This window comes from Crassostrea angulata, chromosome 1, assembly GCF_025612915.1.
Source record: "Crassostrea angulata isolate pt1a10 chromosome 1, ASM2561291v2, whole genome shotgun sequence".
NCBI classification, from domain to species: domain Eukaryota; kingdom Metazoa; phylum Mollusca; class Bivalvia; order Ostreida; family Ostreidae; genus Magallana; species Magallana angulata.
This window is the reverse complement of record NC_069111.1, coordinates 52,983,600-53,006,496: the sequence shown is the minus strand read 5'-3', so window position 1 is coordinate 53,006,496 and position 22,897 is coordinate 52,983,600. Positions and strand designations below refer to the sequence as shown.

General features: G+C 30.7%; 1 protein-coding gene across 1 annotated transcript; it reads right to left on the bottom strand.

Annotated features, from left to right (window-relative positions):
* Positions 1-488: 488 nt before the first annotated feature.
* LOC128171190 (uncharacterized) lies at positions 489-15,981 on the bottom strand. The gene is made up of 18 exons (XM_052836954.1): positions 15,625-15,981; positions 14,465-14,647; positions 14,212-14,315; positions 13,913-14,042; positions 13,541-13,672; positions 13,244-13,338; positions 12,642-12,759; positions 10,643-10,830; positions 7,863-7,941; positions 7,656-7,777; positions 5,650-5,719; positions 5,350-5,510; positions 4,974-5,058; positions 4,530-4,676; positions 3,137-3,229; positions 1,997-2,050; positions 1,271-1,370; positions 489-1,179 (listed from the first exon to the last, which is right to left on the bottom strand). The coding sequence occupies exons 1-18, from the start codon at positions 15,677-15,679 to the stop codon at positions 864-866; spliced, it is 2,232 nt and encodes a 743-aa protein (XP_052692914.1). The 5' UTR covers positions 15,680-15,981; the 3' UTR covers positions 489-863.
* Between the last annotated feature and the right edge of the window lie 6,916 nt (positions 15,982-22,897).

The following is a 22,897-nucleotide window of genomic DNA, read 5'->3' as shown; positions in this document are numbered from 1 at the left end:
GTTTCTTATATACGTGATTTTAACGACAAATAACTAAAAAATATCTAATGAATTTAATCATTCCTTTATTGACAAATTGGCATTGGGCATTTGTTAATATTTAATAAATCAGATTTTAAAAATCATAATTTTGCATTCCTTTTTTTTTTACCTATTTGACTTTAATGCATCATGCTATCTATCATAATCAAGTAAGTTTCTGCTGATATGAGAAACTTTTCAATGTCTAGTGAGCCACTTTAACAAAAAAAATTATATCGACTTATATGTTTACCATACATTCTTATACTTTATACATCGAGTAAAAGTTGATTTACTAGTAACTGACGACTGAAATACCGAATATCCTGGATAAACTCGTTCTAAACACCCGAATTCGCGATGTAGAAGATAACTGGCCCTAGCCGAAAAGTGGTCCAGAACCAGTAGAGGTTGCTGATGGTGGCAAACAAGTAGAAGATGAAGGGGAATAACAAAATATAGAAAAAATACTATCAAGCATCATTTCCTTTGTTTATTTTGTACAAAATATGGATAACAGAAAATGGTGTATTGTGGTTTTCTTTCCTTTACATGAATAAACTGCTAATACCTGTTTATAAAAGATAATAGAAACGATCTTTTTTTCATAAAGCAAGAATATGAAAAATGTTAGATGATTTTCATTTACTTTTGACAAGATATTGGAAGAACTTGAATTGGGCTTGATAATATTGATGTTCAGTGTATTCTTTTCATGTTTTGCTTGTAATTATATGCAATTTTGTTAAAAACACCTTGAGTTCAAAAACTGGCTGTCTCCTTTGAAATCGTATTCACAGTGCATCTTGTTGTGAATTAGCAGCACCTTCCACTGCAGGTATTCATGTGTGGTCGTAGGTATTTTCATTGTCCTGACAAACTTGAGTAGTCCCATACTCCCCTTCCTTTCCTACAGTATGGTCGTACGTATCATCAGTGATGACTGGGAGTAGTCCGTACTGGTTGTCCGTCGTGTGACTATACACGTTCTCTGACGACGATTCACAGGCATTGGGTTGACTTTGACGAAGGTGGTCGTAATCTTCTTCCACATTGTCATTTTTCGTTCCCTCCACTTTTTCATATGTCAATTTAATCGAATTTGGCTCACCCGTAGAAGGATCTTTTATATTTTGCTTATTGGTACAATATATTCTTCTAAATAATAAAGAGAGAAAAATCATTCCTATGGACATTAAAAGTCGTCAAATTGTAACGACACTTTAATAATGTTATCCAATTTCCTTACCGTTTGTAAAAAATGATGCTAGCTATGCAGAATATTATTAAACCCAACACGCCTGCGAGGACTGCAGCTATCCATTCTACATTTGTATTTTGAACCTCTTCTAAACAAAGGAAAATCGGTCAATAAAAATTGATAAATTTGGCGTCCTGTATGCTGAACCATTAATTTTCAAGGAAACGTATTTATAAACACCTTGAAAATAGTCAGGTTTTGAATAGTACGAACAATCTAGATATTTTTTGTAGTCGTATGTATTCCTACGCCGGAGTTCAATTTAGTCTCGTTCAACCATACGCTCGGCTGTATTACTCTTGGTAGTCGGAGATTAACAGAGACAGCTGAGTGTCTTATTGAACGAGACTAGAGTTTAATATTGCTTGGATCCAGACATGTTTACAATTTTTAGATAGAAATATTTCGATTACCGATACATGCTTTGATGGAATTAACTCTATCCTTAAATATTGCACATCATGATTCATGTGGGGTTTTCTCGAAATTCTTGTCGGAAAAGTTCGAGAATTCATATTTTAAAAATGTGCGTAATTCAAATACAGATTAGAAACTACTTGTCATGCAAAAGAAGATATTGCGATTTTAAAATTAGTAATAATTGATTAAATCAACTCTCGTCAGTACTTTGATTATATTGATCGACGTATCAAAGGAAAATTGACCGGAAAACTTCATCAATGAGCGTAACATTAATCATTTTTGTATCCTTACCTCTTGGTAGTTCAAAATCAGCCAGTATTTTACAACTATTGTTTGACTCAATATCTAATAAACAAAAATGAAATATTCCTATAATAAAAGATTCTTAACATATTCATTATCTTTTTGTTGGTAAGAAAATAATGGTACATTAAAACATTTTGTTCAACTTAAGATTTTAAATGCAATATTTTCACTTATTGTAATTAATATAAAGGTACGTTTTATTCAGATGAATAAAAATGTTTGAAGCCATCGTTTCCTTAAACTAATGCTTTGGATCCAAATAATTCAATTGTGATCAAAATACGTTTTGAGATGTCATACAACCACCATTTAAACTTTAAAAATATATGATTCAATTTCTTATTTATCTTATAATTTTTGGGAAAATAATAAGTTGAGTGATATTATCAAAATTGATAAAAACAAGACACAATAATGTCAAGAGTAGTTAAAAGATATCAAGTCTATGTCAGCTTTGGAAAAAAGTATTTCAATGTTTTTTAGGTTTTTGGAAATTATTTCCGGATTTTTTTAATGTCAACAATATATTTATCCTTAACTTAAGCGATAAACGCTTTCGTCGATTATATCAAAAGATTAAAAATCTATCTACAAACAAGTGATTTCATTACATTTAACAGATATTCAATTTTTTTCATTATAAAATTCAACTTAGTAGAAAAAATAAGACTTTTTCAATGCTATAAAAATAAAATAATGTATAAAGTACAGATTATTTTAAACCAGATATTAGATTTGAGGATTATTCCCAATGCACAATGGCACGAAAACTGTGATTATGAATATGATTGTATGTTTGTATATACTAATCTTTTATTAACACACATCTGTGTTTGAATAAAAATCTTTTCATTAGTCTGTAATAAAAATTTGAGTTTAAATATTCCGAGAAGTACCGAATTTAAATCACCATATTGATTGTAAAATGTATTGATTTGGAACGTGTATGTCAGTCGTATTACTTGTAATCAACTTACTTCATTCAAAAATGTGTATTACATATTTCATATAGTATTATAATAGCATTTTTCAATCTTTTTATTTAATCAAAGAAAGTTCTGGCTTGAAAGATAAACGATATCTTCTTATACATGTAAATAAAACCCATTACCACAGTTTTTATACCTTGTTCACAAACAAATGTTCGCAATGTATTCGTGTCAAACGTCTCCCAGTAGCTGTTATTCATCCTGTATATTTGAACAGCACTTGGAATTCCTTTAAAAACGAAAATTGATGACTCTAAACACAAATATTTAATTACACATTAAATAACATAACATCTAATCTACAAAAATATAGATAAGCAATGATTTTTAACATAGAAATACGTTTTTGAATATACAAAATAGTAATTAGATTTATTTAGTTTAAGAAGTATTTTATTCATAATATTCACTGTATATATTGTGTATATACAAGTCGAAATTTCTAACGCCACAGGCAAGAGTTTGTAATACAATGTTCCTTATTTTAAATAATTTTAACAATAGCAATGATTATATATTAAGAATAAAGAATAACAAACCAATTTTTACAAAACTCAAAGTTTATAAAAGGGCTTTATAAAAATATCAAGAGGGCTCAAGTACCCTACGATATGAAAATCACAATATTAGAACCGTGTACTAATAACAACTTGTCATAGATTTCCCACTAATGAGTAAAAAACATTTGTGGAAGGTTATTCCATTTGTTTATGTGGCCTATTTCATGCTGAGAAACTGTCTCACTCTTAGATTTATCTTAGTATTTAATAATTTTATATACACAGGCAACTAATATACGGTGCAGTTGCGCGTGCTGTACGGTGTCTATCAGAAAGGTGAGTTACCCTAATGTAGCGGTCATGTTGACGTGTCGTTACATGACGTTTTGGCCTTCACGGTAGATCTTCAACACTTCCGGTTGCGTTGGATTTCCAATCAAGCCTTAGAATGATTACATTGTGTCTGTAAAAAATCTGTTGATCTGTGATGAATAATTTTAATTAAGAATAGGTGTTTTATTGTTTAGGACATCTTTTTAAAGGTTAAAGATAAATAAAGCAAATACTGTGAAAGAACACAAACCTATCGTGAAGCGCGATTTTCTTGGACCACGCAAACTGCACTTAAAGGTTCTTGGGCAACATGCACCGCATTGTACTCAATTGGTTTTGTTTTTTTATAAGCAGTTAAAAGAAAGAAATCGGTCGAATCGATTTGAAAAACACATCTGAAAAACATATCGAACACGCGCTCCACGCTTTTCAACAAATACGGTCATGGTCGAGTGATTACCTACTTGAATTACCTGAAACAATTTCCTTGACATGAACAGCTTAGCATTTTAAACAGCAGTCAATAATGGTAACCACTTAAAAACTAATGTTAAAGTTTTCTAAATAATAAGAAAATAAAAGCGGGGTGTTAGAAATTTTTACCGGTATACATACTAGATTTATTTCTATGATCTCACCATTTACATATTTTTCATTTCTTTACTTAACTCAAAAATAATTTTATTGCTACTTTACCATTTTTAGTCAGAAGTTTTCCGGATAGTTTTATAGCGTTAATCATCTTTATCCCTCCACCGTCTATACACCGCAAGTTTGTGACGTCAGATATTGTCATGGCGTATGGATCAGGGATTTGAAATGATCGTTCACCCTGGGTGTAGGCTTTGATTATAAAAAGATTATTATACAGAAAAGGGGGATAAATGCGGTCATTATTAATATATGTTGCTATGATCTGAAGGTTAAAATAAGTTATATTGTGGAACACACGAAAACAAAAACCACCACTCATTATTATTAATTTGACGTAGAAAACTATTTTTATCTGGAATTAACAAAATATCCCTTTTATCAGTCTTCCCTATATATATATATATATATATATATATATATATATATATATATATATATATATATATATATATATATATATATATATATATATATATATAAACTTACAATTACTAATAACCTTGATTTTGATGAAAGCTATCCTTATTTCATTATTTCGTTCGCTAGTATTCCCATCCCCATCAATAAAAAGCTGAAATGAAGAAAAAATTAATAAATATTTGTGGGCATGCATAAATAGTATTCTTAAATATGTGATTTTTGTATATTCAATTCGTACAAGATATTGCTTAAAGTAAACTTCTTAAAAATCTACTTCTATAGTTTGAGCTGATATGGCGAGAATATTGACTTAATATGTAGATGAAATCAATTTTGTAGTAGTTAAAAGAGTACGTAAAAACTAAAGTAGTTTAAATGGATAAGTTTTTTACAAGACTCAAAATGAATGGTCTTAAATTTCATAATTATTTTTGTCACTTACATTTGATCTTGCATTGACATATGTCGTATTAGAAATGGTCACCAATTTTCCTACGGTATCAACATTTTTAATGATAGTTTTCTTGTCTCCTTCTTCGTCTTTGCTATACAATTCCAAATTGTTTTCACTTGAAAATCTCATTGTTATGTTAACAGTTATATCTGGAAAACAGAAAAACTTTATTGTTTCATTCTATCAATACTAAGAGAAATTGTCTTTATATTATAACAATTAATATATTTAAATCTTTGTATCCATCACTTAAACAATTATTTAAAAAATTACAGGTTTTACACTTACCATATAATTCAAACTTGGATATTAAACCGGCTTCTTTTCCCTCTACTTCCGAAGGAAGCCACCGTTGATTCTACAAATACAATGTTCTTATATTTTGACTACTGGTACCGTACCAGTTATCGGCTAAGACCAGTTATCGGCTAAACTGAGAGTCCGGGTTTATAGCACGCGACAATCCAAGATTTTTTGATTCAGTCGTCTTTTTCGAATAAAGAAAAGTAAGTTTGCTTGAAAACTTTTATGAATATGTTTTATACATGAGCTTAAACGATCATTGTTTACCGCTGAGTTTACATCTTTGCACTTTCAGCAGTGAGGGAAGTGGCGAAATAAGTTAAAACTAGATTGTGACATCTTTGTGATACGTTATTATATCCCTTCTCTCATTTGACATATGATATCAATACATTTAACATGTATAAACAAAAGGAATTCACAATTTTTCGAGAGATTCGTAGCGAAATTGAACGCCTGCTTGCACAATTATGTATTGAATAGTCTACGATTTGGTGTATTACCGAATGATAATAAACGAATAATTTCATGAGATATGTTTATAATGTATCATGACCCCGACTACTTTAGTCTGACCCCACAAGGGGCATAATTTAAACTAAATTTAGGAGAGTATAAAATCAACATGAACACGGATTTTACTATTTTATTATCACGAAGCCGATAACTGGTACAGTAAATCGTAACAACTCGGAAAAATCGGGGCGTGCTAAAAAGCACAAACAAGATCTTTTCGGTTCTAAATAATGATATAAACTAACAGGTTGATAAATAAGGATTTCACTTTTAAAAGTATGTCAAGTTTTATCCAAAAATATCAAGAAATAAGGAATTACGAAAAGAAAACGTTATATTTTAGCCGATAACTGGTACAGTGCCAGTATGGCATGTCATTTGTTTATTTTTTTCGATCTTCTAACAATTATAGTCATTAATGTTTTGTGAAACTTAAAAGATGTGTAGTGTTCATTTACTATTTTTTGCGAGAGCTTCTATTAGCTTTGATAAAGGACTGTTACTTATTCTTGTCATCTAAAGAGTTACTATGTTTACAGATTATACTACAATGAAAAACATACCATTTGATACTGTGTTTTATACAAAAGTCATTGCAAACAGAACATGGGTTTTAGAGTTAAAAGGCTTAGTCTGAATTTGATCAATCAATGTGATGTATTATTAAGGGTTTTCCACCCTTGATGTTTTTATGGTTTAATCCGTGTGATTTTTGTATAAATTTGAAGATTAATATGTAAATATTCAAATTGAAGTTAGATATTGATATGTTGCAAACATTTTTTTTGTTCATGCTGTAGGAGCTAACACAAGTACCCCATCATGGCAATTATAGCGACGATTCCTCTCCAATTAAACATCACCTTTTTTTTAATCGATTTCTATATAATAAAACCATTTTTAAAGAAATCAATTGCAATCCTTTATTTTATTATTTAAACATTCCAAGGCAATTTAAATTTGCCAGTATGAAAGCTATCACATTTACAGTGCATTTTGATACAATTTTTCCACCATGAATTAGTACAGTTTAGCAACATAAAACGTCAATAAAATTTGCAATAATGTTTCAAACTCACTGCAAAATGGAAGATTTGTAATTCATTATATATCCTATCGAAATCTGCAAAGAAATGTTTACCATGTCGGGTAAAAACTAAGAATTATAGTCTCTGTCAATTTGCCTACGTGCGGTTTTATCAGTTTTTCATTGAATTCAGCGATTTCAACTCAAACTACTCTCTACAAATTGTTAAACATTGGTATCATTTCACTTTACATATCTCGAAATGTGTTTAACACAAGTATAAACCAAGAAATATTGACAAAACCATGCATCAAATAACACTTATATTAAAACCGATAACGGTAAAATATTCTAGAATGTTTTAATTGACGTCATGTGACAATCAAAAGACCTTAAAACATTAAATTAGCACCAAGGTACCTTTTTAAGCTATGGAGTCAATACGTACGTTTGAAAGCCTCCAGTTGGTGTCTTTATTTGATTCACTCTGTCTAAAACATACATCAAAGTCTCCACCAAAAGTACACTGAAGTCCATTCCCTTTGTTCAACAAAGTTGACACTGTTTTGTCTAAAAACGTATTTTATTGTAGTAGAACAGTTCAACACATAGAGACAAAACGAATTAAAAATCAACAAAATTTTCTGATACTTACTGCAGGAGTCTGCAATCATTGTGATGTCATCTATTGAAATTTCTGTCTCATTTTCGCCCGTTTCAAATTTAAGCAAAAGCTGAAATTTTTTAATTTTCGGGCGATAAAAAAGTTTATATATTTCGTAAAATAATAATGTATTTTTAAAGTCTACATCAATACAACCCTTCAAAGAAGATGTCCTAAAATGAACTTGATTTCTATTTTAGAATGATATGATAATATCGAAATCAATATTTTTTAGTTAAGGTGAACAGTTATGTGAACTATTTTGATCATCGTAAACGCTTTTGGTCAGACTTAATATTGAAAACTCATGCGCCAACGCTTTATTAACTTATTTAACGTAGTTCTGTAGGCCATAATTTGATAATGTTTTTACTTTCCCATACAATCAATAAGATAAACCCTAATGTTTACATGAATTGATGATATATTTATAATTCGTTGATTTAGGTTCCTTATTCGTCACATTTAAAGTATACGGCGCACGTGATTATTAGAGGCGAAAGGGGGAATAGATTCATCCAAAACAAATTTAAGTTTAAAAAAAAAGACGATTTTCCACAGTCAAAATAAAATCAATAATAAACATATCAGTTCTGCCAGGAACAATTTTTGTGCGAAATGATTACTAAAGAATAATCATTAAATCATGCATTTGCTATATATGTAGAGCCTCTTTAAGGTAATATGTGACATCTGTTTTCAAATGTCATAATATTTGACTAAAACATGTTTTAAAACTGTAAAATTTATATAAGCTTGGCAGGATTCGAATTCATGACTTACAGGTTCGTAAGTAATAGTCTTTCCAATTGTGCTACCGTGTTAGTTAACAATTTTTGGAAAGAAAACATTTATAAAATTATGATTGATTTTATTGATTATTTCGATAAAAATAAGTCACAATATGGAGATGTATCATAGCACCTTAACAAGAGAATGCACTTGAAGTCTGCAGTCTGTGTCAAACTCAGAATTGATGAAGGCGGGGTCTACATATCTTTAACTGTCCAGATATGAAAACATTGAACTCAATAACACTTATATGTATATTTCCGGTAAAACAGCGTCAATTTTTCACAACAGAGAAGATCTTGGGGGAAATTTTTGATTTTGACAATCTAAGAATATGAGTTTATCTTAGCAAATCAGTCAATGTCTGACTGCTTGTTTTCATAAGCAAACTAAATAGCTACAATCCATCGAAAATACAATGCTAGTTTCGCGCTTAATATATATTTTAACTTGTAGTATATTGGAAATTCAATAGGACTTCTGCATTTAAAAATTAATATTGACGAATTTTTGAAAGACACATTTTCAAGAAGTAGCTTTTATGTAACAAGTAGTTTTTATTTGCTGAAAAACTTCATCACTGGCCCCAATGTTTAACTAATACAATTGATTACTGAGGATATATTTAGAGAAAAGAAGGCTTGGCGGTCAAAAAAGTACCAATCAGATCGGCATTACACAAATTTGATTTGTTCACAGAACTATCACAGAATTTTAGCATTTAAATCTGAATATTTTCCAATTTCTTAATACATAGCTTTTCTTTTAAAGTGGTATTTTTTCAGTTATGTACACTTGGATTAAAAACAAAATATTTTAGGCATTTATGAACTCCCAAAATTAACCTGGTTATCAAGTTACAACATTCTAATGACGTTACGTTATCCGACCCCCTATTAGCTGTTAGAAATATAAGATGCATCAAATCTTCAATATTCTTATATCAAAATAGTCTATTTACCTAGAAAAAAATTAAAAAAATATACAGTTTTTCAAAATATTTCTGCTTGCATCGCAATAGGGAAATGACAGCGCAGTTTACACTTGAAACAAAAGTTATTGGATTTCCAGTCGATTCTTGGTCGAAGCCCCAAATTCAGGGCCCTGGGAAATTTGATGCAGCCACCAAATGACCAACACTGCTTGTTTTAAACACAGATTAATTGGTTTGTTATCAGAACCTGTCAACATGCATTAGGATCAGATGTGTATAGAGCAGCCGAATTACAGTCAGCATAGCACAGCTAGTGTATCAATGAGGTGTAACATTGAGTCAGGCATAATTATAAATAAAGTGAAACACAAAATGCTAACTTTTCTATGTATTTATCAAATCATCTACAGTCATGCATACTTTGAAAATTTTAAGGGGGGGGGGGGCGTGCGCCCTCCACGCCCCCCCCCCCCCTAAATCCGCCAGTGTGTTTATAGTTATTGTCTTTTTTCAAAGTTTACTCTTGTGTTTCGCCTGACTGCATTAGAGGAAATTATATTAACTTCTATCATTTGATTTAAAAAGTAATTTATATAACAAAAATTGATTAATAAGAGGAATCATTTATAATTCAATCAAGTGGCAAAATCCTAATCAGCTATTAATGATTAAATAAATAATTACTGTTTAAATAAAATGATTGAATTTCATTTAATCTCATAAATCAGTTTTTTTAAATAATCAAACTCATTAGATGATGTCATAGGTAGTCTTACACCTTGGGAGGCTACCAAGAGGCTACTTCATAGTAACTCAAGGGAGGCTACTGTGCTGGAATCTTTTTTTCCCTTCTGTGAAAAATTAAGGAAATCATACTCGGTCGATATAAATTTATAAAATTACAAAACCTTCCTGTTCCAGAGTTTCGTCACTAGCAAACATATTATAAAATTATAAATTCTAGTTTATAGTTTGTTAGAATTTTTTTTAATAATAATAAATCGTTTTGTAACGTTATTTTGTGTTCACTTGACAATACTATTACCTTAAAATCATTAGTCATGTTGATATTCCACTCGACTAAATGCCATATTGTTTTTGTGTTGCTGTTGTACGTTGAATTCCTTATTTTTACCAAACTCTGGTTTTTATCAGCTATCAAATCCCATATAATGACATCCATCGATACAGGCGTTACGGCGAAGTAACGGAAACGAAGACACCAGTCGGCAGCTTTAAAAAGTAACAATTTTACTATTCTTCATTGCCTTTTGAAATTAAACAGTTAAAAAAAATACATATCAATTTTTATTATTTATTGATTTTTTATATAAAAAAAAAAATTATTCGCTTTTTACATTCCATACCTATAACAAATCTTAAATCCTACTTTCGATACGTAGTGTAAAAACCATTGTAACGCATTGTTTATTATCAGGAATAGTTTAAAGTCATAAGAATCTGAAGAGGTATAAATCACAAACTTAATTAAGAATCCTGTATAAATTCTATTTGTCAATGGTATAAAAAAAAAATAATCGTAATCCTAGTAGCAAACAAGATTGCAGAGAACATAATCTAAACAAATATATATTATTTTTTATCACTGGTAATTGTATTTGCCCAAATTACATAGCTTCGAGATATTTTTCTTGACAATTATTAAACAATTTTAAAAACAGAAGGGTTTTCATAAAAGTACTATTTCAAATAAATCTTTCTGAAGTTTTTTGTGGAATGGAGGTTAAAATAAACTGATATTTATTTATAATTGGTTGTACTGGAACGAGTTATCTGTTTTCCTTTATATCTTGAGCGAGATTTTGTTGGTACAATGACCAAAACAATTATTGCAGGAGAGTTAGTCAAGCACCTTGTTGTAAGTGAATAATATAATTATTCTATCATGTTGTTAAGTTACACTCATTTATACATAATGTCTACGTAAATCTGCCTTTATAAAGGCATATCTTATTCATTTCGAATTTCTCCGTCCTTGTTTAGGGGTGTGTGTGTGTGTGTGTGTGTGTGTGTGTGTGTGTGTGTGTGTGTGTGTGTGTGTGTGTGTAGTTTGTAACCCTGAATCCTACCATAATATTCAGTTTTAAAGTCTGTATGTGTTGTGTGTGTATGAATGTTTATTGGTGTTTCTTGTTTTTGTGTAGTTCTCACGGCGATTTTATTGATAAAAATAAAGTCCATTAATTAGCTGCGAGTTTTGTTGTCATTACGAGGTAGCAAAGTTATTGAAAATTATCATACAACAGCTTATGAATTTGAAGGAAAAAAAACTTTTGTTTGTTATTAACCTAACAGTTTATCCTATTTCATGAAATTGTTCTTTACAAGTCCATATATATCCAACAGTATATTGTTAATCACATCTTTTTTAAAAAGAAGCCAATTACTTAGGAAATACCTCTGTTTCACAGTCATTTATTAATTCAAAATATATATTGTTCAAAATCTTTGTTCTTTTATTTTATCCACTGTTTTAACATTTTGTACTTGTTTCAATGCAATGGTTTTCGTTTCATTTCAAAATAAAACATTAAAGGCGGAACACTATTTTCATCTACAATTTTCCGTTAACAAAAACTAACTGGATATTTTCTAATTCGCTTGCTCGTTGTTGGCCTAATGATTCACATCCATTATCTACTTAACTACCAGTATACGTATCTAACAATAAAAATTTAGTGCTTGAATTCAAGTACAAATGCTTTATTTTGGTAAATAAACAATTCAAAAAAAAATTACTCGGTAAGTACAGTTTGTGTTTTGTGAAAAACGCCATACCGGGAAAATTATTTTTTAATGATATCAATATATTCATCATCATATTTTCAACAACAATCATTTTAGCCTTCCATCTATATATAGTATAATGTAGACCGAATATGTGTACATTAAATGTCGTCAGCTGTGTTTTATATAAAATATGCTTATGATTACGAGTAAGAAAATGCATTATTCGCAAAAGTTTTTTTTCTTTAGTAATAAGAGGAAAACGCGAAGTGGATATAAAATTTTGTGTTTTTTACCTTTGAATTTCATCCTGGAAATCAACACTGTCGTTTGTCCTGAAGCTGCACCAGATCCATTTACATAAGCATAGTACGATGCATTATAATTAAGCTTTGGATCGTTTTGTGGAGGACTCTGTTGCATAAAGATAGAAACATTTTACCTATTCTGTATTGCACACACTAATCGGTAAGATATTAAGGTGGTTCGATGCACCAATTTCTGGGGAAAATATACCTAATAGATTTATCAAACACCATATTAGTACGTCGAGCTACCGTAAAAATTGATGTTGTTTTTACTTTGGAAAAACCTGTAACTGATTATCTAGTCATTTGTTTCGTGTGAACAACACAATTTTACACATAGTTTGAATAAAATATATTTTTCATTATTTTTTTCTATTTAAAGAATATTGATGAAAATCAAAAATCAGAATTAGATTATATTTTAAAAATAATAGTAGGGTAAGTCATTATATTCATAGCAAAAAGTAGATGTCTCTCGATATAATGGTCACAAAGCACAAAACAAGTTTATGGTAGTTTTCTGAAATACATATTCCGAATTCATTACAATACATGTTATCAAATTTGCTAGTACAATAACATTAGCTCACATTTTGGATGGACCATGTTAAATTGTTGTCTTTTGCATGCCATAGGAAACAGTCGGTGTTAGGTTCAAAAGAACACGAAAAAAAGTCATTATTATCTGGAAAAAAAATTAATATGCTAATGAAAATCTAATCGCAATTATAATATAATTCTAAAACTCCATGGATATTATTTGATGAACTATCTAAATAGTTTTATTTACAATATGTATTTTCAAGACACACTGTCTTAAAAAAGATACTTAACTTCCTTTGCAAAGTAAACAGTACAAGTAACAATGTGTATTTAAAAATACTGACTAGCATAGTCTTGGTTTTTGCAATCTTTCTCCTCGAATTTAACGTCACCATCTAAACACTGGTAACCCAGACACCAAGAGTTGTTGGGTGGAAACAACGGCTGTTCAGTTAGACGATTGGAGATACTGGCATCTTAAATTTAAAATGAAATTTTCTATGTTATCACTATATTTGTCCAGGTCTGATACTGGTCACCAGTTTGTTTAGTGATGTTAACAACGATGATAACAATGTCATCACAGAAATGCATGTAACTAATGTGATTTTAAAAGATATCAAATTGCGGCATGTAATGAATTGGACGAATCAATAATATTGAAAGAAAATGATCAAGCATCATTTAATCACACGAATCATCTACGAAATCGTTACCTTTTTCATATATACTGATTGCATTGTCACCACCGCATAAAGCTTCTCCATCACAAGTATAATTACACTGCTCTGCATTTTGCAAAGCGCCTTGATCGGAGTCAGGTTGTATGCATGTGCATGAATTGCCCTTTGAAAAAAATGAAATCAACAGATATCATTATTTCATTTTATTCCCTGTAGTAAAATATCCATGCATATTTTGTTTATTTGAATACAAATGAAGCAACTATCGTACCTCACCAGCATGAAGCAACATATCGCTTTGGTTGATTGTATAAGGTATAATGGAAACCTACCCGTATCGCAAATTTTTTATATTCACTACACAAGATCTGACATTCTACTACAGAGGCTTTCTGAAGTGACGGGAACTGCATTTCATCTGGTTTCTCATAACATCCTTAAAGTACAAATGATACCATTTAGACTCGTTAATTTTTCTGAGCAAGTTTATCATTTTAATGCAGCAACTTAGAATAAGGCACTGATTATTCTGTAAAGTTTACATTATACAGAAGAAAGTTTTATATATAAACACATTTGGTTTACCTAATAGAGATAAATATGGCGTAGTATAAATATAATTGTTTGTCCAAAGCTCCGTAACCTCGGTAAGGTTACATATATGTATTTCTTGTCCATTCAGGGTAGACAACTCAAAGCCTTTCTGTTTGCAATACCCCCTTGCATCCTTCCATGTTTTACTTTCGTTGACATATATATACTGGTTTCCTGAGGGTGTCAATAAAAGCAAAAACAAAAATTAAGCAACTCTTTTCTTTATTTGATATACTTTTCAAAATATTTAAATTTGATTTAATAGTAAATATACAAAGAAATCCAATTTTGTATGAATGCATATTTATGTAAGTCAAATGTTCAAAACAATCAGAATCTTTACAAAAAGAGAGAAGTCAAACCATATGAACATTTTTATGCATAAAGTGTTGAATATATGCTAACTGATGTTCCTACAAGCTTACTAAAGTGGTATGTTAACTTTGAATTTACAATAGGACAAATGAATACGTTTGTTTCATTGCGTTTCAATCATGTACGTCCCGGGGTTTTTCCAAACTTCTCATCATCTCTTTAAACGTTGTTATAGTATTCATCTTTCTAAAGATTTCATGAAGGGGTGCCCCAAATATTTACAAACAAATTAAAAAAGTTACTGTTAACTCTTTATATTTTTGTTAAAACTTTTTATTGGAACATATTTATATATTTTTATTACATTTTTATTGTAGCATTTGGAACATGTAGAAGGTCGCCATATGTAACTGGTGTCAAAGCTGAAAACTACTCATAAAAGGCATTGTCCGCATACTGTGCTTTCATCGTCGCTATCCCTACAACCCCTTTATAACCTGCAAACCTTTAACAATGCAAAATACTTCGCTGTAAAGGTCTAACTATCTTGCATCGCCGTGTTACTCGGTCGCAATGAAATTATAATTTTTTTACGCACTTTTCCAAGCTAACCTTTAACAATGCAAAATATTTCGCTGTAGAGGTCTACCTATCTTGCATCGCCGTTTTACTCGGTCGCAATGAAATTATCAACTTTTACGTCCTTTTCCAATGCTAACATTAAACGTGTGCAATCGTGTTAAACGAATTTGAAGAGTTGTATAGCTGTGTGACTGTGTCATTTTTACGAGCGTGTTCAGCTTTAAAAGTCTTTTTTAAGCCTTTTATATTCTTACCGTTCACTCCGCATATCCATCCCGTAAATAGAAAAACCACCACTCTTAAAATCATTTCGTCTTTAACACTCAAATCCCATATATCTTCTCAAAACACTGGTTTGAAAAACACTTTAAAATCCGGTAGAAATGCAGTTCAGTTGGGGCTTTCCGCAAATACAGATAATGAAATTCAATTGAGTGAAACTATTTCCTCTGGCTATTTTATTATTAATCCTTGGAGTGTTGATGTAGTTATCGATAACACGCTCTAAATAATCTCATTCGAATTCAGGTTTTTTTATTATCAAAAGATTTTTCCTTATTTCTACAAAAAGTCAGTGTGTGTTCAGGATCTTAATGATCATTTCTAGATGCAAATTTTGTTACTCATCTACAAATAACAGTAAAACAGGAAGTGTTTCATCTAACTAGACATTTCTACGCAAAACAACAAGGTTAGTAACAGAGGGCGTTTCTTTTTATAGATAAAGGAAGTCATTTTCCTGTAATACATGGTGATGTTCTAGTTTTTTGTCGAAATTTTCTACATGAAATATTTCCAAATTATTCAATCAAGTATTGCTACATAAGTGTGTGTTTTGGACGATTCATTTAACATGATATGAAATACCAAGCATTATGACATGTTTTTAAAATACCCCTTGTATACAGGATTTAGTTCCTAAAACTAGAAATATTTCCAGAATATGAACATGCACTGCGCCCAAACGCCTTGTCGTCACATTCTACGATTAGAATGTCTTACTCTGAATTAGAAATACTCCAGCGAAATAAAATGACAAAATGGTTCGGCCGCACTTAAATGACTTTCGTCATTACACTTATTAAACAGTATTCTGATTTTTTGGTTTTGAAAAAAAAAGTACATGTATTGTATCATTTTTTTCTTCTTCTACGTGTGTAACGTGATAAACATAGTAGCAAACCGATAGTATTTGAAGAAAAACATCTAAAATCGTCCTTGTTGCAATAAAAGTTCATATAAGGTCAATTTACACAACCGTTAGCGGAAACAGCTATTTCTTCATCGAAAGGAGGTGCTTAAGTTAAGAGGAAAAGGTTAATTGAACTTAACATATCTGTGTGACCATATTTAATGAATATGTTTAGTGCAGCTTTCAATGGAGAGTTATTCGGATCTCGAAGAGCCAACAAGATGCTTTACCGCCTATCCTGTTCATCATATGACATCCGCACAAGATAAACCAATCATAACGAGACCTCTATGGGTCATATCATTTACATTCAGCGTACTTATAAAGGATACATTTTCTTTATGCTATATGCATATTAATACTTGAGGTTTTCTCAACCTTATTAATGTGTTAGATTTTAAATTTTCAATCTACAGCAGGACAAATGGGTCTCACGTATTCGTGTACGTTCAGACTTTCTTTAAAGTTCTCTTTAAAATCTCAAAAATATCCCTCTCTTTCTCTCTCTCTCTCTCTCTCTCTCTCTCTCTCTCTCTCTCTCTCTCTCAAGCCAACATCATCTCAAAATACCGAGTTAAGGAACATATCCGGTAAAAACCAAGCCCATGCTTCTTAAAAACATCGAGTTTAGATCTATTTCAAATATTTAAAAAAACAGTCCTTATTTTTAAAACAAAAACCAAAAGCTTGTGTTCAGGAACTTATTAATCATTTCTTTAAAAAGGTTTTACGCCGAGTCACAAGGTTAGTTACAGGCGGCACTTTTTTACAGATAACCGGATATCCTTCTCCTGTGCTACATAAATACGTTTAATTGGTGTAATTGTTTTATGCAACGTTTCTAATCTTTTGTTGGTACAAAGTATTCTTGATGAAAAATTGATACTTCTATTCAATCAGGTACAACTACACTCGGGTGTTTGGACAATCAAATTAAGCCATGATTACAGAAAACAACCTTATTAAACGTATAAGAAATACTTATGACAAACCTCTTTATTCTTTAAACCTATGATTTCCATAATAAACGAACATCCACTGCGCTGGAATTTCTCCCAGCCATAAAGTAATTAAACTTTATTTTGCTGAATCCTTTCCTGCCTAAACTGTTCTGTGAGTACGACTGGAGTAACATAATCGTCACTGAACTTGTATATTTTTTACCAAAACGTCATATAACTACTACCATCCTGTACCTGCTTCAGAACATACATGTATGTACACAGCCAGGTGAGTAAACGCAGAAGTTTATATGGGTACAAACAATTACAGTAAAAGTTTGTATGGGTACAAACAATCACAGTAAAAGTTTGTATGGGTACAAACAATCACAGTAAAAGTTTGTATGGGTACAAACAATCACAGTAAAAGTTTGTATGGGTACAAACAATCACAGCAAAAGTTTGTATGGGTACAAACAATCACAGTAAAAGTTTGTATGGGTACAAACAATCACAGTAAAAGTTTGTATGGGTACAAACAATCACAGTAAAAGTTTGTATGGGTACAAACAATCACAGTAAAAGTTTGTATGGGTACAAACAATCACAGCAAAAGTTTGTATGGGTACAAACAATCACAGCAAAAGTTTGTATGGGTACAAACAATCACAGTAAAAAGATTTAAAACACAATGTTCAGACTAAATCATACCATTACCTATTGACAAAAATAGACATAGTAATGTACTGAGATATTTGATTTTAAAACATATGCAAGTATTGCACTCATCATTTTCCTCTCCAATGCTTTTCTGACCTAATTGTTAGTGAGCCGCAAGTCTTTAACAGAGTCTAACATATTAAAGGGGTCCAAATCATCAGAAGGAAACTCTTTACTTGCATGAGAGGAAAGGGAAATTTGAACTTAACCATATATGTGTGACTTTATTAAAAGATTGATGTATTTTAACCTCAGATGACAAGGATAGGTTTTCATATTTTTATAAATCAACAAGATGTATTACTCACTATCCTATGTATCACTACATCCGTACAAGATATAACCGTGGTAACAAAAGCTATATGTGTTATCGAACCTACGGGGTGATTAAACAAGAGGCCAATTGGCCTTAACGGTCACCTGAGTAGCATATATCCTATACACAAACTTGTCACGGAGTCTCATATATGCATCTAATTAATTAGGTTCCATACTGGAGTAGAAAAATTATAAATTTGTAATGACGACCACATTTCAAAAAGAACCGTGAAACCTATAATTTTGGTGAAAAACTAAAAGATCTGGTCTACAAAATCATGAATTCAGTTTTCCTTTCAGGTGTGTGGGAGTAAAGAAGACAATTTTTTAACGTTATATGCATTAACATCTATACATCCATTTTGGCCCTGCCCTAGAGTCAAAACCCATCCTTGAGGGGACATGAAAATTAAAATTTCAGTAGAGGACTTCCTGGTAAACTTAATTATAAGTCAGTTTTTTATACAGATGTGTGAGAATAGAGAAGGAAATTTTCAAACATTATATGTATTAACAATATATTGCCATATTGCGCTCCCCCCCCCCCTTCATGTCCTGAACCCCTTACCAAGGGGCCATGAATTTCAAAATTTAGGTAAAGGAGATTGTGGATATCATAACCATGTATTCAGTTTTTTGCCCACATGTGTGGGAGTAGAGAAGAAGATTTTTTAAGATTTAAAACAGTTTTACTATATGGCCATATTAGCCCCACCCTAGAGCCTGAACACCTAACAAAGGGGTCATGAATTTCACAATTTTAGTATGTTTAGTAGTATGTTTTAGTAGTTTTTCATGGACATCATAACCATGCATTTAGTTTTTAACAAATATATATGGGAGTAGAGAAGAAGATTTTCTAAGATTCAGTACATTTTTACTTTATGGCCATATTGAAGAAGTTAAGTTAGAAGTTAAGAAGAAGTTAAAAATTTAAAATTGTTAACGCACGACGCACAGACGCACGACGCACGAAGACGGACGAAGACCAATTGCAATAGGTCACCTGAGTGACTCAGGTGACCTAAAAAAGTAAACCGTTTAAGCACAATACCTCTTTTTTGTAGAATTTTCACAAGATTTAATTTCAATTTTATACTAAATGAGTTTAATATTGGTTTATAAATTTCCTGAGAAGAGTTAAAACATACTAAACTCATTATATAGATTAGATCGATTGATATTCGTAATACATATACAATTTTATACAATTATTTTAGGTTACGAGAACAAGCTCATCGCCTTCTGTGACGTCAGCTATTTGTCGAGTACCAGAAGAAGGGAAACATTTGCGGTCAAAGAATCAATTTGATACAGCCCCTGGCTTCAACCCTTTAATCACTACTTCTTGCAAGATATATTTAAAGGTGTTTCAATGAAAGATTCAGATTATAAATCATTTTTAAAATTTCAAAATGTAGGCTCAATACTAACGACAGTATGTCTTAGAATTACCTAATTTTTCACCCCAAAAACTATTGAAATAATGCTCCATGGTTGTATTTTATCACCAGTAAGCATCCTTGCTCAAATCAAAACTTCTAATCAATATACTAGTTCCGTTATGTCAATTTTTTGCAAGAGTTTACATTTGTTTTTCATCTAAATTATTCATATAAAGTGGGTTTATTATGAAATTATCTTTATCGTCGGTCAATAAGTTACATTTAAGAAAGAGCGTGTGCTTCATTTTTTTAATGCACATATTATTCACACTGTATTACCGTCCCACATTGTTGTATTGCAATGTAGATTAAGAAGAATACTAATACATGTAATTTCAATTTATATTGATGCATACGTGTATAGGGGAAAATATCAAAAATATATTTCAAATACTGGTGCAATTAGTGTACAGTGTGCAATATGCGTTGTTTTTTTTTTTTTGTTTTTTTAGAAGAAAAGGACAAGGGGAACTTGTAAGAGTATCTGGATTTTATAGCGTGCATTTTATATGTATATTGAGATTATTAACTTATATACTAGACTGACATTAAATCTTCCATTTGTTGCTTTTATGGTGACTAAATGTACTTCTATAAAAAGATAATCAACACAAAGTCAACTCAAAAGTAGAAAATTAGTAATATTTCTTCAGATGATAACATTATTTGAATAAAAGTAAGTATCTATATCAGAAAATTTCATCAAATGTTTAGAATTTAGTAAACTCGATAAGAATAGATTGTGTAATTAAAACTTTTAATCCATATATATCTTATTTTTCATATACTTGATATATGGCTTCGTATATTCCATATTCCAAGAGGTTTTTTCTTAATTCTTTAAATTAAAATGATTTTCTTTTGTCTGATACTTGCGTCCACCGCCTCTAAGAGGGAATCTCAAAATGGGTGAAGAGTGTCTGCTCTATGTTACACTATGGAATTTCATATTCCTTTTTGTGTAAGTGCGAAAGAGGTTTGAACCCGGAACTATTAGATAAAAAAGTCGACTGAAGTATAAAAAATATATTTTGAATACTTATGATACTCTGTGTCACTAGTTTTTAGAAACAAGTGCTTCCTGAAAAAAAAATGAAATTGACATTTAAATGATAATGTAAAGGATCAGTCATTTGTTCGTGATAATCAAACTTTCAGGTAAGTTATCAATAACATCAAATTCTCAGCAATACTCGATACTCTTTAAAAAATACCATATTGATTTTTTGTTCATATAATAGATATTTCCTTTATGTTGGAAATTGTGTAATGATATTATAGACTTTAGATTACTCAAGATAGCTATTATTGATTTATGTCTTATTAAACTTCAGATAACACAAATAGGTATCATTGATAACAATATTACAGCGATATATTACACAAAAATATATTATCAATATATGTCTTATCATAAAAAACTATTAGATTACAAAAATAGATATCATTGATATATATTTTTATGGATTTGGAGTTGTGCAAAATAAATATCACTGCCTGTTGTTAACTGGTTTGGTTTGAATAAAGGTTTATTAACGTACACAAATCTACACTTATCATTTTTTTTTTTAGGAAACATGATTAGAATAGGTTTTTCGTCGGTTTTAATTGCTTTGTATCACCGGTATCTAAGATAAGAATTCTTTAATATAGATTTTAAATATCCCCATTAAATCTAATATTTAAACTGTTGACTGTTTAAAGTGAAGAATATAAATCCTGTATACTCCTACAGTATATCTTGGTCAAAGGATAATCAAATAGACATTAAACTTTTTAAATAAGATGATTCACATGGTCACGAATGACATCTGAGGAATCTTCTGTAGTACACATCCTCTGAAAACCACCAATCAGATTATCAAAGATTTATCAGAACTTTTGTTAGTAGTTAATAAGTGTTCATTTATCTCGTGTATTAAGGAAGTGTTACTATTTTTATGTAGACATTTTCAAAAACAAAAATGTTACCGGATAATAATACCAAACCAAAAGCAGCATGGGCGTTAACATAGATTTTAAGTTACCGCAACAATGTATACATATCTCGTTAAATGTTTTGCAAAACATTCCTTAATCGGAGTAAAAGATTATTTAAAGCATTATTTGATACTGCTGTCAAATTCAGTTGTCAACATACACTGTTTTAAAATACAATATGCATAAATAAATTGCGCTGTTTTGTTGGAATTGATACTACTTTTAGATGGTGAAGTGTACTTCCGATTGAAATTCTTATGCATGTACAGAAAATAATGAACCATTACGTAACTGTAAAAATGTTTAAATCTCAAGTCATATACATTAAAATAACGTTCCATAGTTATAAAACTATTAAAGTTTTACATGAAGCTGTCACTGCATAGATACCAACGTAGTGTGAAGCGTCATGTGTGTGCAAATAATGAAATTTGCCGAATGCGTCATACGGACACAACTGTAATCGGCTGAAGCCGATTACAAAAATATATAAAAGCATATACAATTCTTTCCAAAAACCAGTTGGCTAGAAATGTTGAAGCATTCTCAAGTAGTTTAGATTCACGTTTCCTCAAATCATTATCCCTGAAGGTAGGATGGGGCCACAATGGACGCAAACTTTTTGCCAGAAAAGCTTTAACTTGTGTGGAAGCATTCTTAGGTAGTGTAGATTCCAGATTGTTCAAATAATGATCCTTAGGGATAGGGTGAGGTCACAATGGAGGGTCGAATCTTTATGTAGGAATATATATATAAATCCTTTAAAAGCTTCTTCTCAAATTCCAATAGGCCAGACTGTCACTTGTGCCCTTGGGCCCCTTTTTTTCGATTACCATAAATATATATTTAAATAAAAAAATACATTTCCAGCATGATATGGAAAACCTTATACTTCTTTTGTAACCAAACTCAGTAGTCAGCATACTCTATA

Coding starts and splice junctions, on each gene's coding strand:
- LOC128171190 (XM_052836954.1), bottom strand. CDS start 15,679: ATGATTTTAAGAGTGGTGGTTTTTCTATTTACGGGATGGATATGCGGA. Junction 2,051..3,136: donor AACATTTGTTTGTGAACAAG/GTATAAAAACTG, acceptor TTTGTTTATTAG/ATATTGAGTCAAACAATAGT. Junction 1,180..1,270: donor AGCATCATTTTTTACAAACG/GTAAGGAAATTG, acceptor TTTATTATTTAG/AAGAATATATTGTACCAATA.